Source organism: Boleophthalmus pectinirostris, unplaced genomic scaffold, assembly GCF_026225935.1.
Source record: "Boleophthalmus pectinirostris isolate CB_2022bp ecotype Guang Dong unplaced genomic scaffold, ASM2622593v1 HiC_scaffold_17, whole genome shotgun sequence".
Taxonomy (NCBI): domain Eukaryota; kingdom Metazoa; phylum Chordata; class Actinopteri; order Gobiiformes; family Gobiidae; genus Boleophthalmus; species Boleophthalmus pectinirostris.
In genome coordinates this window covers 35,832,564-35,846,948 of record NW_026571115.1, presented here as the reverse complement: position 1 = coordinate 35,846,948, position 14,385 = coordinate 35,832,564, and the positions used below count along the sequence as shown (strand labels likewise).

General features: G+C 41.5%; 1 protein-coding gene across 3 annotated transcripts in view; it reads left to right on the top strand.

Moving 5' to 3' along the window:
* The window catches only part of LOC110158160 (oxysterol-binding protein-related protein 7-like), a 57,500-nt gene extending 43,380 nt beyond the window's left edge, over window positions 1-14,120 (top strand). The window contains exons 14-25 of one of the 3 annotated variants that reach the window (XM_055152756.1): window positions 1,647-1,733; window positions 3,163-3,334; window positions 5,690-5,761; window positions 7,045-7,259; window positions 7,507-7,644; window positions 7,880-7,943; window positions 8,077-8,155; window positions 8,273-8,417; window positions 9,026-9,176; window positions 9,406-9,532; window positions 10,845-10,967; window positions 12,249-14,120. In XM_055152756.1, the coding sequence (XP_055008731.1) occupies window positions 1,647-1,733; window positions 3,163-3,334; window positions 5,690-5,761; window positions 7,045-7,259; window positions 7,507-7,644; window positions 7,880-7,943; window positions 8,077-8,155; window positions 8,273-8,417; window positions 9,026-9,176; window positions 9,406-9,532; window positions 10,845-10,967; window positions 12,249-12,360 (1,485 nt within the window). In that variant the 3' untranslated portion in view covers window positions 12,361-14,120. The remainder of the gene's footprint in view (window positions 1-1,646; window positions 1,734-3,162; window positions 3,335-5,689; window positions 5,762-7,044; window positions 7,260-7,506; window positions 7,645-7,879; window positions 7,944-8,076; window positions 8,156-8,272; window positions 8,418-9,025; window positions 9,177-9,405; window positions 9,533-10,844; window positions 10,968-12,248) is intronic. The other 2 variants (XM_055152755.1, XM_055152758.1) reach the window with 2 other exon arrangements.
* Window positions 14,121-14,385: the final 265 nt, after the last annotated feature.

The following is a 14,385-nucleotide window of genomic DNA, read 5'->3' as shown; positions in this document are numbered from 1 at the left end:
AAGGGCCATAGTTTGCCCACCCCTGATCTAGTTCATTTTAAATATTTATAGTTTTTCCTCACTTACCTGATGTGTTTTGAAGGCAAGTTTATTTGTAAAGCACAATTCGTACACAAAGTAATTCAAAATGCTTTACAGAATAAGAAATACATTAAAATAACAATGCAAACAAATCAAAAGAGACATCGGTAACACTTTATAATAAGTACACCTTATTTAGCCTTAATAAAGCGTGAACAAAGGCTTAATTAATAATGAACAAAGACTTAATAATGATTCACGCTTAGTAACTACTTACTACCTTAATTAGCACTTGCACTTAATTTGCCTGTGCTGTAAATATTTACTCATAATTATTTCATTCTTAATTACTCATGAACTAACCATTTAAGTGTTTATTAATCATTAGTAAAGTATGAGAGAATGATTTACTAATAATGCAATGATAATTCAGGCAGCTGTTATCTGTTAGTTCAGTCTTTCTGAGAGCTTTTCTAAAGTGAAGACAAATTATGCTTTATTAAACATTTACTAAGCGTGAATCATTATTAATTAAGTCTTTGTTCACTATTAATGAAGTCTTTATTCATGCTTTATTAAGGCTAAGTAAGGTGTAGTTATTATAAAGTGTTACCGAGACATTAAATGAGAGAGAAGAGAGCAGAATGGAAACCTTTCAGTCAGACGCAGCTGAACAGAACCATTTCGAGTCTGGATTTAAACAAAGTCAGAGTCTGTCTCACATGTTCAGACTGTTTCAGGTTTTAGTTGCGTGAATCTGAAACTCTGACTCTGGGCACCAGCAGGAGGCCCCCGTCCCTGAACATCCTAATTCTTCACCGCAATGAGTTTTTAAAAGCACTTTTTTAACACTCTAAGACCAGAGCGGAGTTTACGTTTATCATCATAATTCGATACCGACAGCACAGAGCTTCTTTTACAACACATCTGTACTGAGCCAAGACGCATTTGGTTTAACTGCATGAAAATAAGCGGGATACAGGCCCTTTAATCGGCTCTATTCACGCTTACGTCACAAACCGGGAAGACGTTTGGGAGCATGCGATGACAACTTCCTTTGGGCTCTGTTCACGGTAGTAAGTCTAACAAAATCTTTAGAAATTATCCCAGTTTTCTACATCTCCATGTCATTGCAGCGTTCCGTTATGTTCGGATAATCAACAATTCCAACCATAGCTCAGTTTTTATCATTTTCCTGCTTACATTCAATTCCGAGCGCACTGGGTTCATGAGATTTAAAGAGATGAGGGCCACAAATTCCAGATGATTCCAAACAGAAGGTCACATTTACTTCAGTGGCTTTGATCGCAGTCGGTCGGAAGTTGTCGTCGCGTGTTTCCAAACGTCTTCCCGGTTTCGTGACGTGAGCGTGAACAGAGTTTGTTGCGCAACACGTTTAACACTGTGTGAGGACTAACCGTGGAAGTGGGTTTGTGTCCGTGCATGGCTTCAGTGGGCTTTTGTTTTGGACTAGAGGACGGCCGCTGTTGCCCCTGTGCATGTTTTGGAGAGTATTTATTGTCCCAGTGTCCCTGTCTGTCCCTGTCTGTCCCTGTCTGTCCCTGTCTGTCCCTGTCCCTGCATGTGCTTCGTGCGCTGACCCGTGTGTGTTGCTGTGTGTTTAGTTTGACATTCAGTCGCGCCTGACCAAAGTCCACTCGTTCTCCCTGTCCTCTGACTCCTCGGACGAATCCTTCTGTACCGTCCAGCAGGTGTGTACTGTGGGGAGGAGCCTGCGCCTGTCACTCACCTGTCACTCACCTGTCAGTCTGGGGTTGTGCACTAACAGGAGCAGGGCGAGGGGTGAAGCGGTGCAGGGCCTCGCCGGACGCAGGGCTGCACATCACACGAGCAGATCCACTCACGGTCTGATGGACGTGGAGGTGTTTCCCAACCGGGGGTGTAGGGACCACTGACCCTTTCATTTAATGATTAACTGGGGATTCATTTGGGATTGAGTTCAGACCCTTTTGTTTGTGTTTTTTTTTTCCCTTAAAGATGCATTATGTAACTTTTCAGGTGGAGGGTTCGTCACCTGCTTGTCTCAGTTCAGATGTTTTTATTTTATTATTATTATTATTATTGTCTGGAATATTCCAGACTGTCTCCATCAGACCTGGGATTGTCCAGAGTCTGGGACACATCGGGCCCTTTGGTCGACTCTGACCGGCCCCTTTAAACTCATCAAACATAAATATATTTTATAATTTTACCTCCTGCCTGGACTAAAGCTGCATTACTTTTATTATTTTATTTTAGAGGTGTTTTTTTTTTTAAATGACATATTTTATAAGGCAACTGAACTAAACCAGGACTAAACCAGGACTAAACCAGGTCTAAACCAGGTCTAAACCAGGTCTAAACCATAAACCAGGTCTAAACCAGGTCTAAACCAGGTCTAAACCAGGACTAAACCAGGTCTAAACCAGGACTAAACCAGGTCTAAACCAGGACTAAACCAGGTCTAAACCAGGTCTAAACCAGGTCTAAACCAGGACTAAACCAGGACTAAACCAGGTCTAAACCAGGTCTAAACCAGGACTAAACCAGGTCTAAACCAGGTCTAAACCAGGTCTAAACCAGGTCTAAACCAGGTCTAAACCAGGTCTAAACCAGGTCTAAACATGGACTAAATGTGTTTAGTGGTTTACTTTTTTATTTACGAAATAAAATTCATATTCTGCAGAATTGAGTGAAGCCTTTTGTCCTCCACGATATTTTCTGTTTCTTTGGCCCGAGGCCCCGTGGTCCTTATCTCCACGGAGACGAGCAGGTGACCGCCGAGCTGCAGGTCAGATCTGTGGAAGGGCGCAGCAAGTTTTGAGCCACAAAAACAGCCGACCCTCCACCAGAAAAGTTTCACAGTGCATCTTTAAATTTCACTAATGACTAATAACCTCCATCACTACAGCCTGTATTTATTTACACACAATATCTCGGTGAAAGTATTTATGGTGAAATTCAATACTACACAAAAAAATAATAAAAATTTGAGTTAAAGTAAATAATCAGTATATGATATAAGAGGTTGGGAACCACTGACCTGGTGTGTGCAGCTCTGTGTCTGTCTGTGGACGAAGTCTGGAGACGCCTGAATACTTTTCCACTCACAGTTTTTGTGTTACGCCCCCTGTTGTCCAGACGCCGTCCCTGCACAGCCAGCGCCCGCCCTCCGTGGCCGAGTCGCTGGCCGAATATTACGACGCCAGCGAGGTGATCATCTGCGAGAGCTCGTCCGAGGCCGAGCAGTCGGACGAGAGCGGACTGAGCGACATCACCACCACCAGCACGTCCGAGCCCGAGGAGGGACACTGTACGTACACACCCTGAAATACTCACAAAAGTTTGTTTTTTTTAAAGCAGCAAGTCAACCCAAAAAAAAAAAACTCGGCCTATACTAGAGATTTAACGCAGCTAAAAGGCAGAGCTAGAAAAAGTACTGAAAAATTATAATTAAAGGTTGTATAGAGGATTTTTTTAAGGAAGAAGAAAATCCAGCAACAGTCCTTTTTCAAATGTAGTGCACCACCTTCCTCCTCCTCAGGTCCCTCTAGAAATAATTTAGAGACCGACACCTCAGTTTTTAGACCCTTTGTCTGCTTCAGTCGCGCAGTCACTGAAAGGAATCTCCAAGAATCACCTCAGTTTGTCTTCGCTCCTTTTCTCCTCCTCTTCTTCTTTCAGCGACATCAAAAACCGACTTTCTTTTGCGGCGAACTGGTCGTGGATTCTCGTCCGACATCGCAACAAACTTTATGCGAACTGCGAGAGAGCCACAATTAGAAAAAGCCTCTAAGAACCGCTGCATAGTTACCTTAGAAACGTAGGGAGTTTGATTGACAACCTAACAGCCAATAGAAAATGAGGCAGCCTCGTTTTCTATTGGCTGATGTTTATCTGGCCTCAACACAATTCCACAGTTGATAGATTTTCTTTCTTTTTTTTTCTGGTCATCATAATTACAAAGCTGCTGCGTCTCTGTAACGGTATTTTAAACTTTCATTGACAATTTGAAACAAATAAAAAAATCCTCCATACAACCTTTAAGTAAAAATATCTTTACTTTTCTTAATTCCTACTCAAGTAGAAACAGAGGCGGTGCTACAATTAGGCAAAAGTAAGCGACCGCGTGGGGCCCCCAAACCTGGATGGGGCCCCAACCAACTGCCCTCAGTGCCACGAACGGCTAAGACCTCAGAGCAATTTGATTCTCTCTCTGTGTGACATTAAAAGAGAGTAGAAGAGAAAAAAAATAATAATATGTATTGGATTTAAACAAAAATATAATTGTACTGGCAAAAAAATAAAACTACTTTCAGCTCTGGTTTTCCAGCAGGCGACCGAACTAATAAGAGAAGTTTCCAATCCACCATAATTCAAGTAAATAAGAAATGTGCAGGTCTCAAGAACAAAACAAAACAAAAAAATGGTGTATTATAGTGAGAGCCCCAAACTCAACTCGCTTAGAGCCTCCAAATGACTAACTCCACCACTGAGCAAAAGTAAAAGAAACCATCTAAAAACCTAAAAAAGTACTTCATTTAAAATCTAATTTGAGTAAAAGTTACTTTCAGTTATTTGATGTAAAAAAAAAAAAAAAGGATTAGTCATAAATCTAATCCAGCACAAGCGTTTTAATCAAGTTTTAGGTGATGCAGACAAACTTTGTACATTTTAAAGACAACTGAGCTCGTCCTTCTGTTTATTGAACTTTGTAGAACGTAGAACTTTAACTGCGTAAGAAATTTAACAAAAAAAACAAACAAAACAGTTACAAAAATTCTGAATAATATGGTCCAAATCACATTACAATAAACACAACATTATAATAAAAAAAGAAAGAAAATTAAACCAAAATCAAAGTATGCAAAACGAAAACGACTCTGATATAAGAAATGAAAAAGTGCCATGACTCGGCACCAGCATCATCCAAGTCGATCCAAGGCGGACTGACAGTTCTGTACGATGACCTTTCTTTCCTTCCGTTTGCAGCAGATTTAGGTTTTTTTTTTTTTTTTTCGCATTTCATGTTTTTTCTGTCAGTCTGATTTTACTCAGTGAGAAGGGTGGATTCCAGTGTAATGAAGTAAAATACTTGGGTCAAAAGTACTTGAGTAAGAGTCAAATTACCTATTAATTACCTCATAAAAACTACTCAGTTACAGTAAGGTGAGTAAATGTAATTCGTTACCTTTCACCCTCGCTAAAAAACTGTAAATATTAGTCCAGTATATTGGCCAAGCGAGATGTCTCTACTCAAAATATTCCTTATCTCTGTGCACCTGACCCGAACTGCACGCAGAACCCGACACCTGCACGAGAGCTCATGTAAAAAAGTTTATTTATACAGAAAAGTGTTTGGGGAAAAAATATATTTGTATGTAAAAAGGTCGATTAAACTAAACATTCACTCGCAAATCCACAACTAACTCACTACAAATCACCTTCTTTCTTCTCAGTATGTTGCACTTAATCACAAATTATAGTTTTTGTAAAGCTCAAATACAATTTTGTAATAGAAAACACCCTGGATATAGCTTATTTTTGTGACCAAGACTTAAAATTATTAATATGTATATGTATATGTATATATGTATATGTATATGTAGCCTCCGTTCATTAAGTGTGAACATGACATTTTAAACGATCATTACTGTTTGTTTTCCAGCTGCTGCCACGCTCAACTACAGGGACAGTCTGCACAACGCTCCAGACAAACGGCTCGTGCGCTCTGACACCGGTGAGTCCCACGCCTACAGTTAAAGATTTACCGTGTAACTTTTCTAGTAGAGAACAACAGGAAGAATCTGAATTTCACCTTTGCCATGGATCTACCTGAACGACTGAGGGACTCTACACACATTTGTCCATAATTTGCTTCACTCCAGGTGGTTTCTTTCTTTCCTCAAATGCTCATTTAATTCAACTATCCCACATCACCAGGCCAAGTTACAGCTCAGATCTGTGGAGAGGTGGACCCGCTCACAGAAAAAAAAAAAAAAAAAAAGCATGTTTTTGTAGTTTTGAGAAATTAAAACCACCTGTAACGGGACAAATGCAAGATATATTTGTTTAATGTCGCACTGTGGAACATCCCAAGCAAAGCGACAACATCACCATGGAGACGAGCACATGGTGGAACCTCCGCCGGAAAAGTTACGCAATGCACCTTTAAGTGTGTATCGTTTATGCTCAGGGAATGACTTGGTAACACTTTATAATAACTACACCTTACTTATCCTTAATAAAGCATGAATAAAGACTTAATTAATAATGAACAAAGATTTAATTAATAATGATTCACGCTTAGTAAATGCTTAATAAAGGATAATTAGTCTTCACTTTAGAAAAGCTCTCAAAAAGACTTAACAGATAACAGCTGCCTGAATGATCATTGCATTGTATTATTAGTAAATCATTCTCTCATAGTTTACTAATGATTAATAAATGCTCAAATGGTTAGTTCATGAGTAATTAAGTATGAAATAATTATGAGTAAATATTTACAGCACAGGCAAATTAAGTGCAAGTGCGAATTAAGGTAGTAATTAAGTAGTTACTAAGTGTGAATCATTATGAATTAAGTCTTTGTTCATTATTAATTAAGCCTTTGTTCATGCTTTATTAAGGCTAAATAAGTTGTAGTTATTATAAAGTGTTACCAGTGACTTTTCAAAGACATTTACGTTTTTCAGTGAGACAAAATAAAGTCATTTCTTTTTTTTTTTTTTTCCAATTGTGCGAAATCCAGTTGAGCAAATCTAACTCTGGTCCAGCTCTGAAATCGTAACATAAGATATGATCAGCGTTCACAAAAATATAAGCAATATATGCGTCTGTTAGTGTTGTGTCGCAGCACTAAAACTCAATTTAGATACTAGGAACAGGAATATACTTGATACTCGATACCATTTCCGATACTGCGATGATAATAAAACGCTTTCTTCTATAGATGATTTTCAACATTAAACGGTAGTACTTTCTTTTTCTCTTCTATGTGGCCTTAAATCTTGTCCCCGTCAGGCCGCCGCACCGCCCTGCCCGCCCACTGCACCGACAACAGCCACATCGGCGTCATGTCCATCCTCTACAACAACATCGGCAAAGACCTGTCCCGCGTGTCCATGCCCGTGGCCCTGAACGAGCCGCTGTGCCTCCTGCAGAGAGTCAGCGAGGAGCTGGAGTACTCCGAGCTCCTGGACACCGCCAACCACACCGACGACCCCTACATCAGGATGGTACGACACGCAGTACAAGTACACAACCACGCAGTACAAGTACACAACCACACAGACGAGCCTGCAACAGTATGGTACAATACACATAAAATCCAGGGCTGACACTCTCTCTTTGATTGTCGATCAGTTTGATAATAACAGACAGAATGAGCCAAATGTGTAAATAAATCCAGTGTATGATCTGTTTTATTATAATTTTACTTTCTGTGCTGATTCTTGACTGAGTACTTTCCTTCTCTGTGTGCAGGTGTATGTGGCTGCCTTCTCCATCTCCGGTTACGCCTGGGCCTCCTGGAGGAACCGGTACAAGCCCTTTAACCCCGTGCTGGGAGAGACGTACGAGAGCGTGAGGGAGGACCGAGGATTCCGCTACGTCAGCGAGCAGGTGAGACCCCGCAGAGACCCCGCAGAGACCCCGCAGAGACCCCGCAGAGACCCCGCAGAGACCCCGCAGAGACCCCGCAGAGACCCCGCAGAGACCCCGCAGAGGACTGTGTGAACCTGAGACTGTTTAAATGTTTTGGAATACTTTCAGTTTCTCTGAAGTGACTCGGATTAGACTTTAACACACACCATGAGACATTTCACTTAACACTAATAATATTACTGTATTTTTCCAGGTGAGCCACCACCCGCCCATCTCTGCCTGCCACGCAGAGTCTGAGAACTTCACCTTCTGGCAGGGTCAGTGTGAATTCTGTCACTAATACAGACTAACATGGTTTATTAGTATTAAATCTTCATGTTAAATATAGTAAATAAACACATATGTTTACAGCACAGTAGTTTCAATAACATGAACTTTGTGTTTGTGCAGATCAGAGATGGAAGAACAAGTTCTGGGGAAAGTCTCTGGAGATCATCTCGTCTGGTCCAGTCAACGTCACTCTGCCCAGGTAAAGCACCAGTGTTCACCAGTACAGTCGTGCACCAGTGTGAACAGTGTGAAACATGTGAAACATGTGAAACTCTACAGTGTGACGGTTCGGTCTTAAAGCTCTGCTCTGGTGCAGGTACAACGATCACTACGAGTGGAACAAAGTGGTGACGTGCATCCACAACGTGCTGACTCAGAACCGCACTCTGGAGCACTACGGAGACGTGCTCATCATCAACAAGAACAGCGACGTGTGCACGTGCAAGATCTCCTTTGTCAAAGTGAGTGAGGGGGGACGGGGGGGACCGGGGTCACATTAGTTTAATTGGTCCCGAAAATCAACTGTAAAGATCACACTATTTACAATAGTGTGATCTTTGAAATCATTTTGATTTGTGGAGCCTTTTCAGTACATTTCTTCTTTTTTTTTCTACTATCGGCTATATAACAGATATTACTGAGTGTATCTCCAAAACTTAAACTGCAATATACATTTTTTCCCACTTAATAGTCTTTTTTTTGTACTTTGTGGCATAAACAGATAAAGCCCCACTGTGTAAGATTTCAGTCAAAAAATAAACACAAATGTAACTAATTTAATTTCATTTCAGATTTTTTTTTTTTTTTTTTTTTGCATCTCCAAATAATGGAGTAAAACTGTTCTATCTCCAAGTTTAACTTTAACTTACTTTTTCTACAGAATCACCAGGAATCTTACACAGTTCTGCTTTTCACAAATAGTTTTCTTATTTTGGAAATACTGGAAGAAAAAAAAGCTTAAATTGGATTATTATAGTGAGTTAGATAATCCTGTAATGATGTTGACCGTCCAGTTTTTCCTGTAGCGGCTCGTGTGGCTCGGTGTTGACTCTGAGTGTTGTTTGTCCAGGCGCGCTACTGGAGCTCGACCAGCGCGAAGAACGAGGTGCACGGGGAGGTGCTGAACCGCTCGGGGGAGGTGGTGCACCGCTTCGGAGGCTTCTGGCACGAGGGCATCTTCTGTGACACTCTGCCAGAGCCCAAGTGCATCTGGAAGCCAAGTGAGTACAACAACTCCTCTACACACCCCGGGGCAGTGCTCAGAACAACATGTGCTGCTCCTGGGATTCAGAAGGATGAAAAATGAAGATTGTTAAACTGAGACGTCCACAAAATGTTGCTTATACAAGACGTTAAATGCGCTGTATGAAGCGGAGTGTTTGTAAAAATCCCTCTTTCCTCTGATGAAGATTGAAAGTTTTAACGTGAGTTTGTGTTTGTCGTGTGCAGACGAGCAGCCGGAGGATTATTTCCAGTTCTACGGCTTCTCCAGATACGCCCGAGAACTCAACGAACTCACACCTCAGCTGCAGAAGGTGCTGCCCCCTACGGACACGCGCTACCGCCCCGACCAGAGGTAAGAGCGCCCGGTTTCTACGTTAAATCGTCTTTATTTAATTCCGCTCATGGTCTGGGGTTGGGGAAGGGTTCTGATTGGACAGAGACACAAACGTATTTACATCGACCGCAAGAAAACACACACTTCAGCTGCTCCCGGCTTTTCCGTCATCTCGGTTTGTCGTTACAACAAAACAAAATCCCGATCCTTCGTTCAACCTCAGTTATGAATTTAAAAAGTCAACGCCAAAGTGAAAGGCTCCAACTGTTCACCAAGAAACACCTTCCACTGCAAAGAGACCAAGACGTGATGTTTCTGTAAAACCACAAGAACAAGAAAGTGCAGCTCAGTCTGTTTGTCTTCTGCTCCTCTCCATTAACAAACGGGATTTTGTTTTGTCGTCGCTCCACATACAAAATGTTCTCTGTAAACTCAGGTTGATTTAGTCAGACAAATGTTTCCTTTTTGGTTCTTCCTGTGGATCAATCCTGCCCATCACCTTCACCTTTCACTATTTTTCAATTCTGTTGGGAAGAGAAACAGTTTGAACAAATGATAATCAATATATTACAAATGATATTCCATGGTATATGACCATTTGAACACATTTTACAGCAGTATTTCTTTGTATCCACTTGCGCGTACTTCATAAGATCATGTGGGGTTTAATTCATTCCAAACTATGAATATTTGCATTATATAAACACAAAATATTGTCCTGCAGTCACAACTTAATTAAAACCGTGCAGATTTAGGCTGAGTTCTTCTCTCAAACAGAACCTTGGCTGAAGAATACAGATGTAACGACCTCCAAATCTCACTGTACGATATTTACTGCGATATTTTGAAGAGGCTGATATAATTGTAGATGGGACACATTTCTGCTTTTAAAATAACTTCACAAGATTTTGGTGTGAATTATTTCCGTCATAATCCCAAGAATTCAAGTAAAAAACATATTTCTTCCTGTTGTCTGCGCTGAAATGAATCATGGGAGATGTAGTTCCCGATGTTTATAAGATGTTGCTGCTATAAAACCATGAATTTAAGCGAAGGAACTTGTGATTCGATATATTGTGACAGTCCACGATATTATTGTGAGACTTTTGAGACGATATCAGGATATTTTGGTGGTTACATCTGTACAAAAGAAGAAACAGGAACAGTATTCTAACCTGACTTAAAGCTCACATGTCAGTTTTGTGTCATCTAGGATCTTGAGTCATGACAATAGATCGTTGTGTGGATGTTTTGGAGTGTGATGTTGTACTGAGTGTTGTGTTTTGTCTATTGTACTGAGTGTTATGTGTGTTTTTGTGTTGTGTCGCAGGCTGCTGGAGGAGGGCAAAGTGACAGAAGCAGATAAGAAGAAGGACGAGGTGGAGCAGAAGCAGAGAGATCGCAGGAAGGAGCTGACCAAGAGGAACCAGGAGCACCAGCCACGATTCTTCTAGTGAGTAAAACACAGAACCACAGACTTTTAAAACACCGAAGCAGCTGCTGAAACGGGCGAGTTTTAATGTTCTGGAATTTTACGGGCGGCTGGGTCAGGACTAAACCAGGACTAATCTTGGACTTGAGAGAGAACCCAGAGTCACCCAACGGTCTACACGCACCTCCTGGCTCATCCCCAACACTCAGTCCTGGTTCAGTTCTGGTTTAGTCCTGGGAGCAGTCCTAGTTTAGTTGTGGTTTAGTCGTCTGCTCAATAAATAATGTCTGTGAAACGATGACAGATTCTTGACAGTCGAGTCGTGTCTGTGAATTCGTATCCGTACTGAAGAAAGTGTAATTGTTTCATTTCATTTCTCGATTGTAATTCTCGATGTTGTAACTTTTTAATTCATATTCTGATGGATAAAATACACAGAACACATTTTACGTAGGACTGGACTCATTCGAGAGTTTACAAATATTTATTTTATGCTTAAGTACAGACAAATATGCAAGGATTTCTATCTTATGCACACGAATATTTCTGAAAGCTTTTGTCCGTACTATTCAAACGGCCTATTCAGTCCTCATTCAGCATTTTCGTTCGTTGAAATAAAGTGCTTCAGTTAGGACACTTTTAATTTGTGTGTGATTTATCTCGTGCATGGGCGGGTAACGGGTGGAATGTTTAACTTTGATATAATCTCGGGTTAACGGGCGGCGGGTGCGACGCTGCACTGCGCAGATGCGGGTCTCTAAAAATGGACCCGTGCAGGACGCTGACCTGGGAGCCTTCACCTTCAGATGGGACACGTACAAGTCGGGGGTTTATTCATTTAGGCAGTGAGGTTTCAGTTCTCCAGATGATTATCCAATGTTTAAAAATAAGTATTCCAGTTGTTAACAGTAAAAGCTCGGACATGTTCACCTCATATTCAGAAGCACAGTTGGGTCATATTTGCAAGACTTGGAATCAGAATTGTACATACAGTTCCTCAGAACCCAGGGACTTTGACTTTGCGGTCGCTGTATCGGACCGTCGTGGTGAAGAGGGAGCTGAGTTGAAAGGCAAAGCTCTCGATTTACTGGTCAGTCTCCGTTCCTGCCCTCACCTCTGGTCATGAGCTCTGGGTAACGATCGACGATACGAGCGACACAAATGAGTTTCCTCTGCTCCTTTAGAGACAGAGTGAGGAGCTCGGAGTAGAGTTTGATGAGTTTGATTTTACTTTGTGGTCATCTCTAAACTCAAACGATCTGTGGTTCTGAATCAATCTGTTGTTTTTGTTTGTTCCTTCAGTAAAACGGTGGACGAGAGCGGGCGCGAGGTCTGGCTCTACAACAACACGTACTGGACGATCCGCGACAACCCGGGTTTCGCCGCCACCGAGAACCTGGACCTGTGGTGTTAGACCCCGACCGGGACCGCGGACGCCGGGCACCCGTGAGCGCCCCCTACGCCTCAGGGGGAGAGAGGTGCTGCTCGGGCGGAGACCATGAAAGACTGAAGAAGAAAGAAAACTGGATGTCTCCGCCGCCGTAACCTCCCGAAACTCCAAAAACAAACTCTCCGGAGCGTTTAAAAGAACCGACGCAAAGTCGAGATTTTGTATTGTACTTCTTTTTTTGGGTAAAGAAGCACTATGGAACTTTTCTTTAGAGGATCACCTGCTGCCCGCTTGTCTCCATGGAGATGCAGTTGCCCGTAATGTTCCACAGTACGGCATTAAATATCCAACATACTGTATTTTTATTCAATACGAAAGGTTTTTCTTGTTCAAAAACGCCTTTAAAAACTTGGTGAGAACAGCCAGCTCTCCACAGACCTGACTCATAACCTGTGCAAAAGACACCATAAAGCCGTCTCTTTGTCCAGAATGTTCCACAGTACGGCTTTAAATATCCAACATGCTGTATTTTTAATCAGTTCTAGATGTTTTTCTCATTCAAAAACACCTTGAAAAACTTGGTTACTAGACTCTCCTCTCCACAAACCCGACTTGTAACTCGGCTTTATAGTGTCTTTTTGGAATCGACCGCTGTGTGATTGTCTCCATGACGATGCAATTGCCTGGAATGTTCCACAGTACGGCATTACATATCCAACTTACCGTATTTTTTATTCAATACGAGAGGTTTTTTATCGTTCAAAAACACCTTGAAAAACTTGGTTACCGGGGCTGCCTCTCCACAGACCTGGCTTGTAACACAGCTTTATAGTGTCTCTTTGGGATTGTTTTCTGTGCAGTTGTCTCCATGGCGATGCATTTGCCCGTAATGTTCCACAGTACAGCATTACTTATCCAACATTCTGTATTTTTATTCAATTCTAGACGTTTTTCTCGTTCACAAACACCTTGAAAAATTTGGCTACGCGGGTCTCCTCTGCACAGACGTGACTTGTAACACGGCTTTATAGTGTCTAATTGGGATCTTTTTCTGGGTGGTTGTCTCCATGGCGATGCAGTTTGTCCGTAATGCTCCACAGTACGGCATTAAATATCCATCTTACCGTATTTTTTTATTCAATTCTAGATGTTTTCTCTCGTTCAAAAACACCTTGAAAAACTTGGTTACTGGGCTCTCCTCTCCACAAACCCGACTTGTAACTCGGCTTTATGGTGTCTCTTGCACGTCTCCTTGGAAATAAGTTTAATGCTGTACTGCGGGACATTCCAGACCGAGCAGTAACACGCCTATAACCTCGCGGAGTCACTTTTTGTACGTATAAAAATCCATAAATTGAATCAGTTTTTCACACTTTGAGACGCTCCTGAAGCCTTTACCGTCGCCGTGGAGACGAGCAGGCGGCGTTACCCAATGACAGAAAAGTTCCACGGTGCGGCTTTAAGCGTAGAGGTGGATTTGCACTGGCCACGGCTGAGACCAGTGGCGTTCCTGTACAGATTATTTATTGTGTATATGGATCATGTACTTGTACTCGTCGTCTTTGTATCGTTGTATTTTTTCATGTGAGCTCGGAAAAAGGTCGGGACTCTTTTTTTTTTTTTTGTTGATGCGATGAAGTATTTTTTATGGATGTTTCAACAAAGGATTTTAGTGAAAAGAGACTGTAAAAGTAAAAGTGAACGCGCTGTCTTTTCTTATACATGTTTTGTTTTGAATAAAATGTTTGGTTGATCAGAAAACGGCTGCTGACCGTGTGGGTTTTTGTTTTTAAGATCTTTTTTTTTTTTTTTGTACCAGGTCTAAATCAAACCGAAAAACCAGGACTAAAATCTGGTCAAATTCAGGTCTAAAACCAGAAGTAAAATGAGGACTAAACCAGACCTAAAAAAGGGTCTAAACCAGGTCTAAAACCAGGTCTGAAACAGGACTAAATCCGGACTAAAACCAGGACTTAAACCAGGTCTAAACCAAGACTAAACCAGGACTAAACCCGGACTAAAAAAGGGTCTAAACCAGGTCTAAAACCA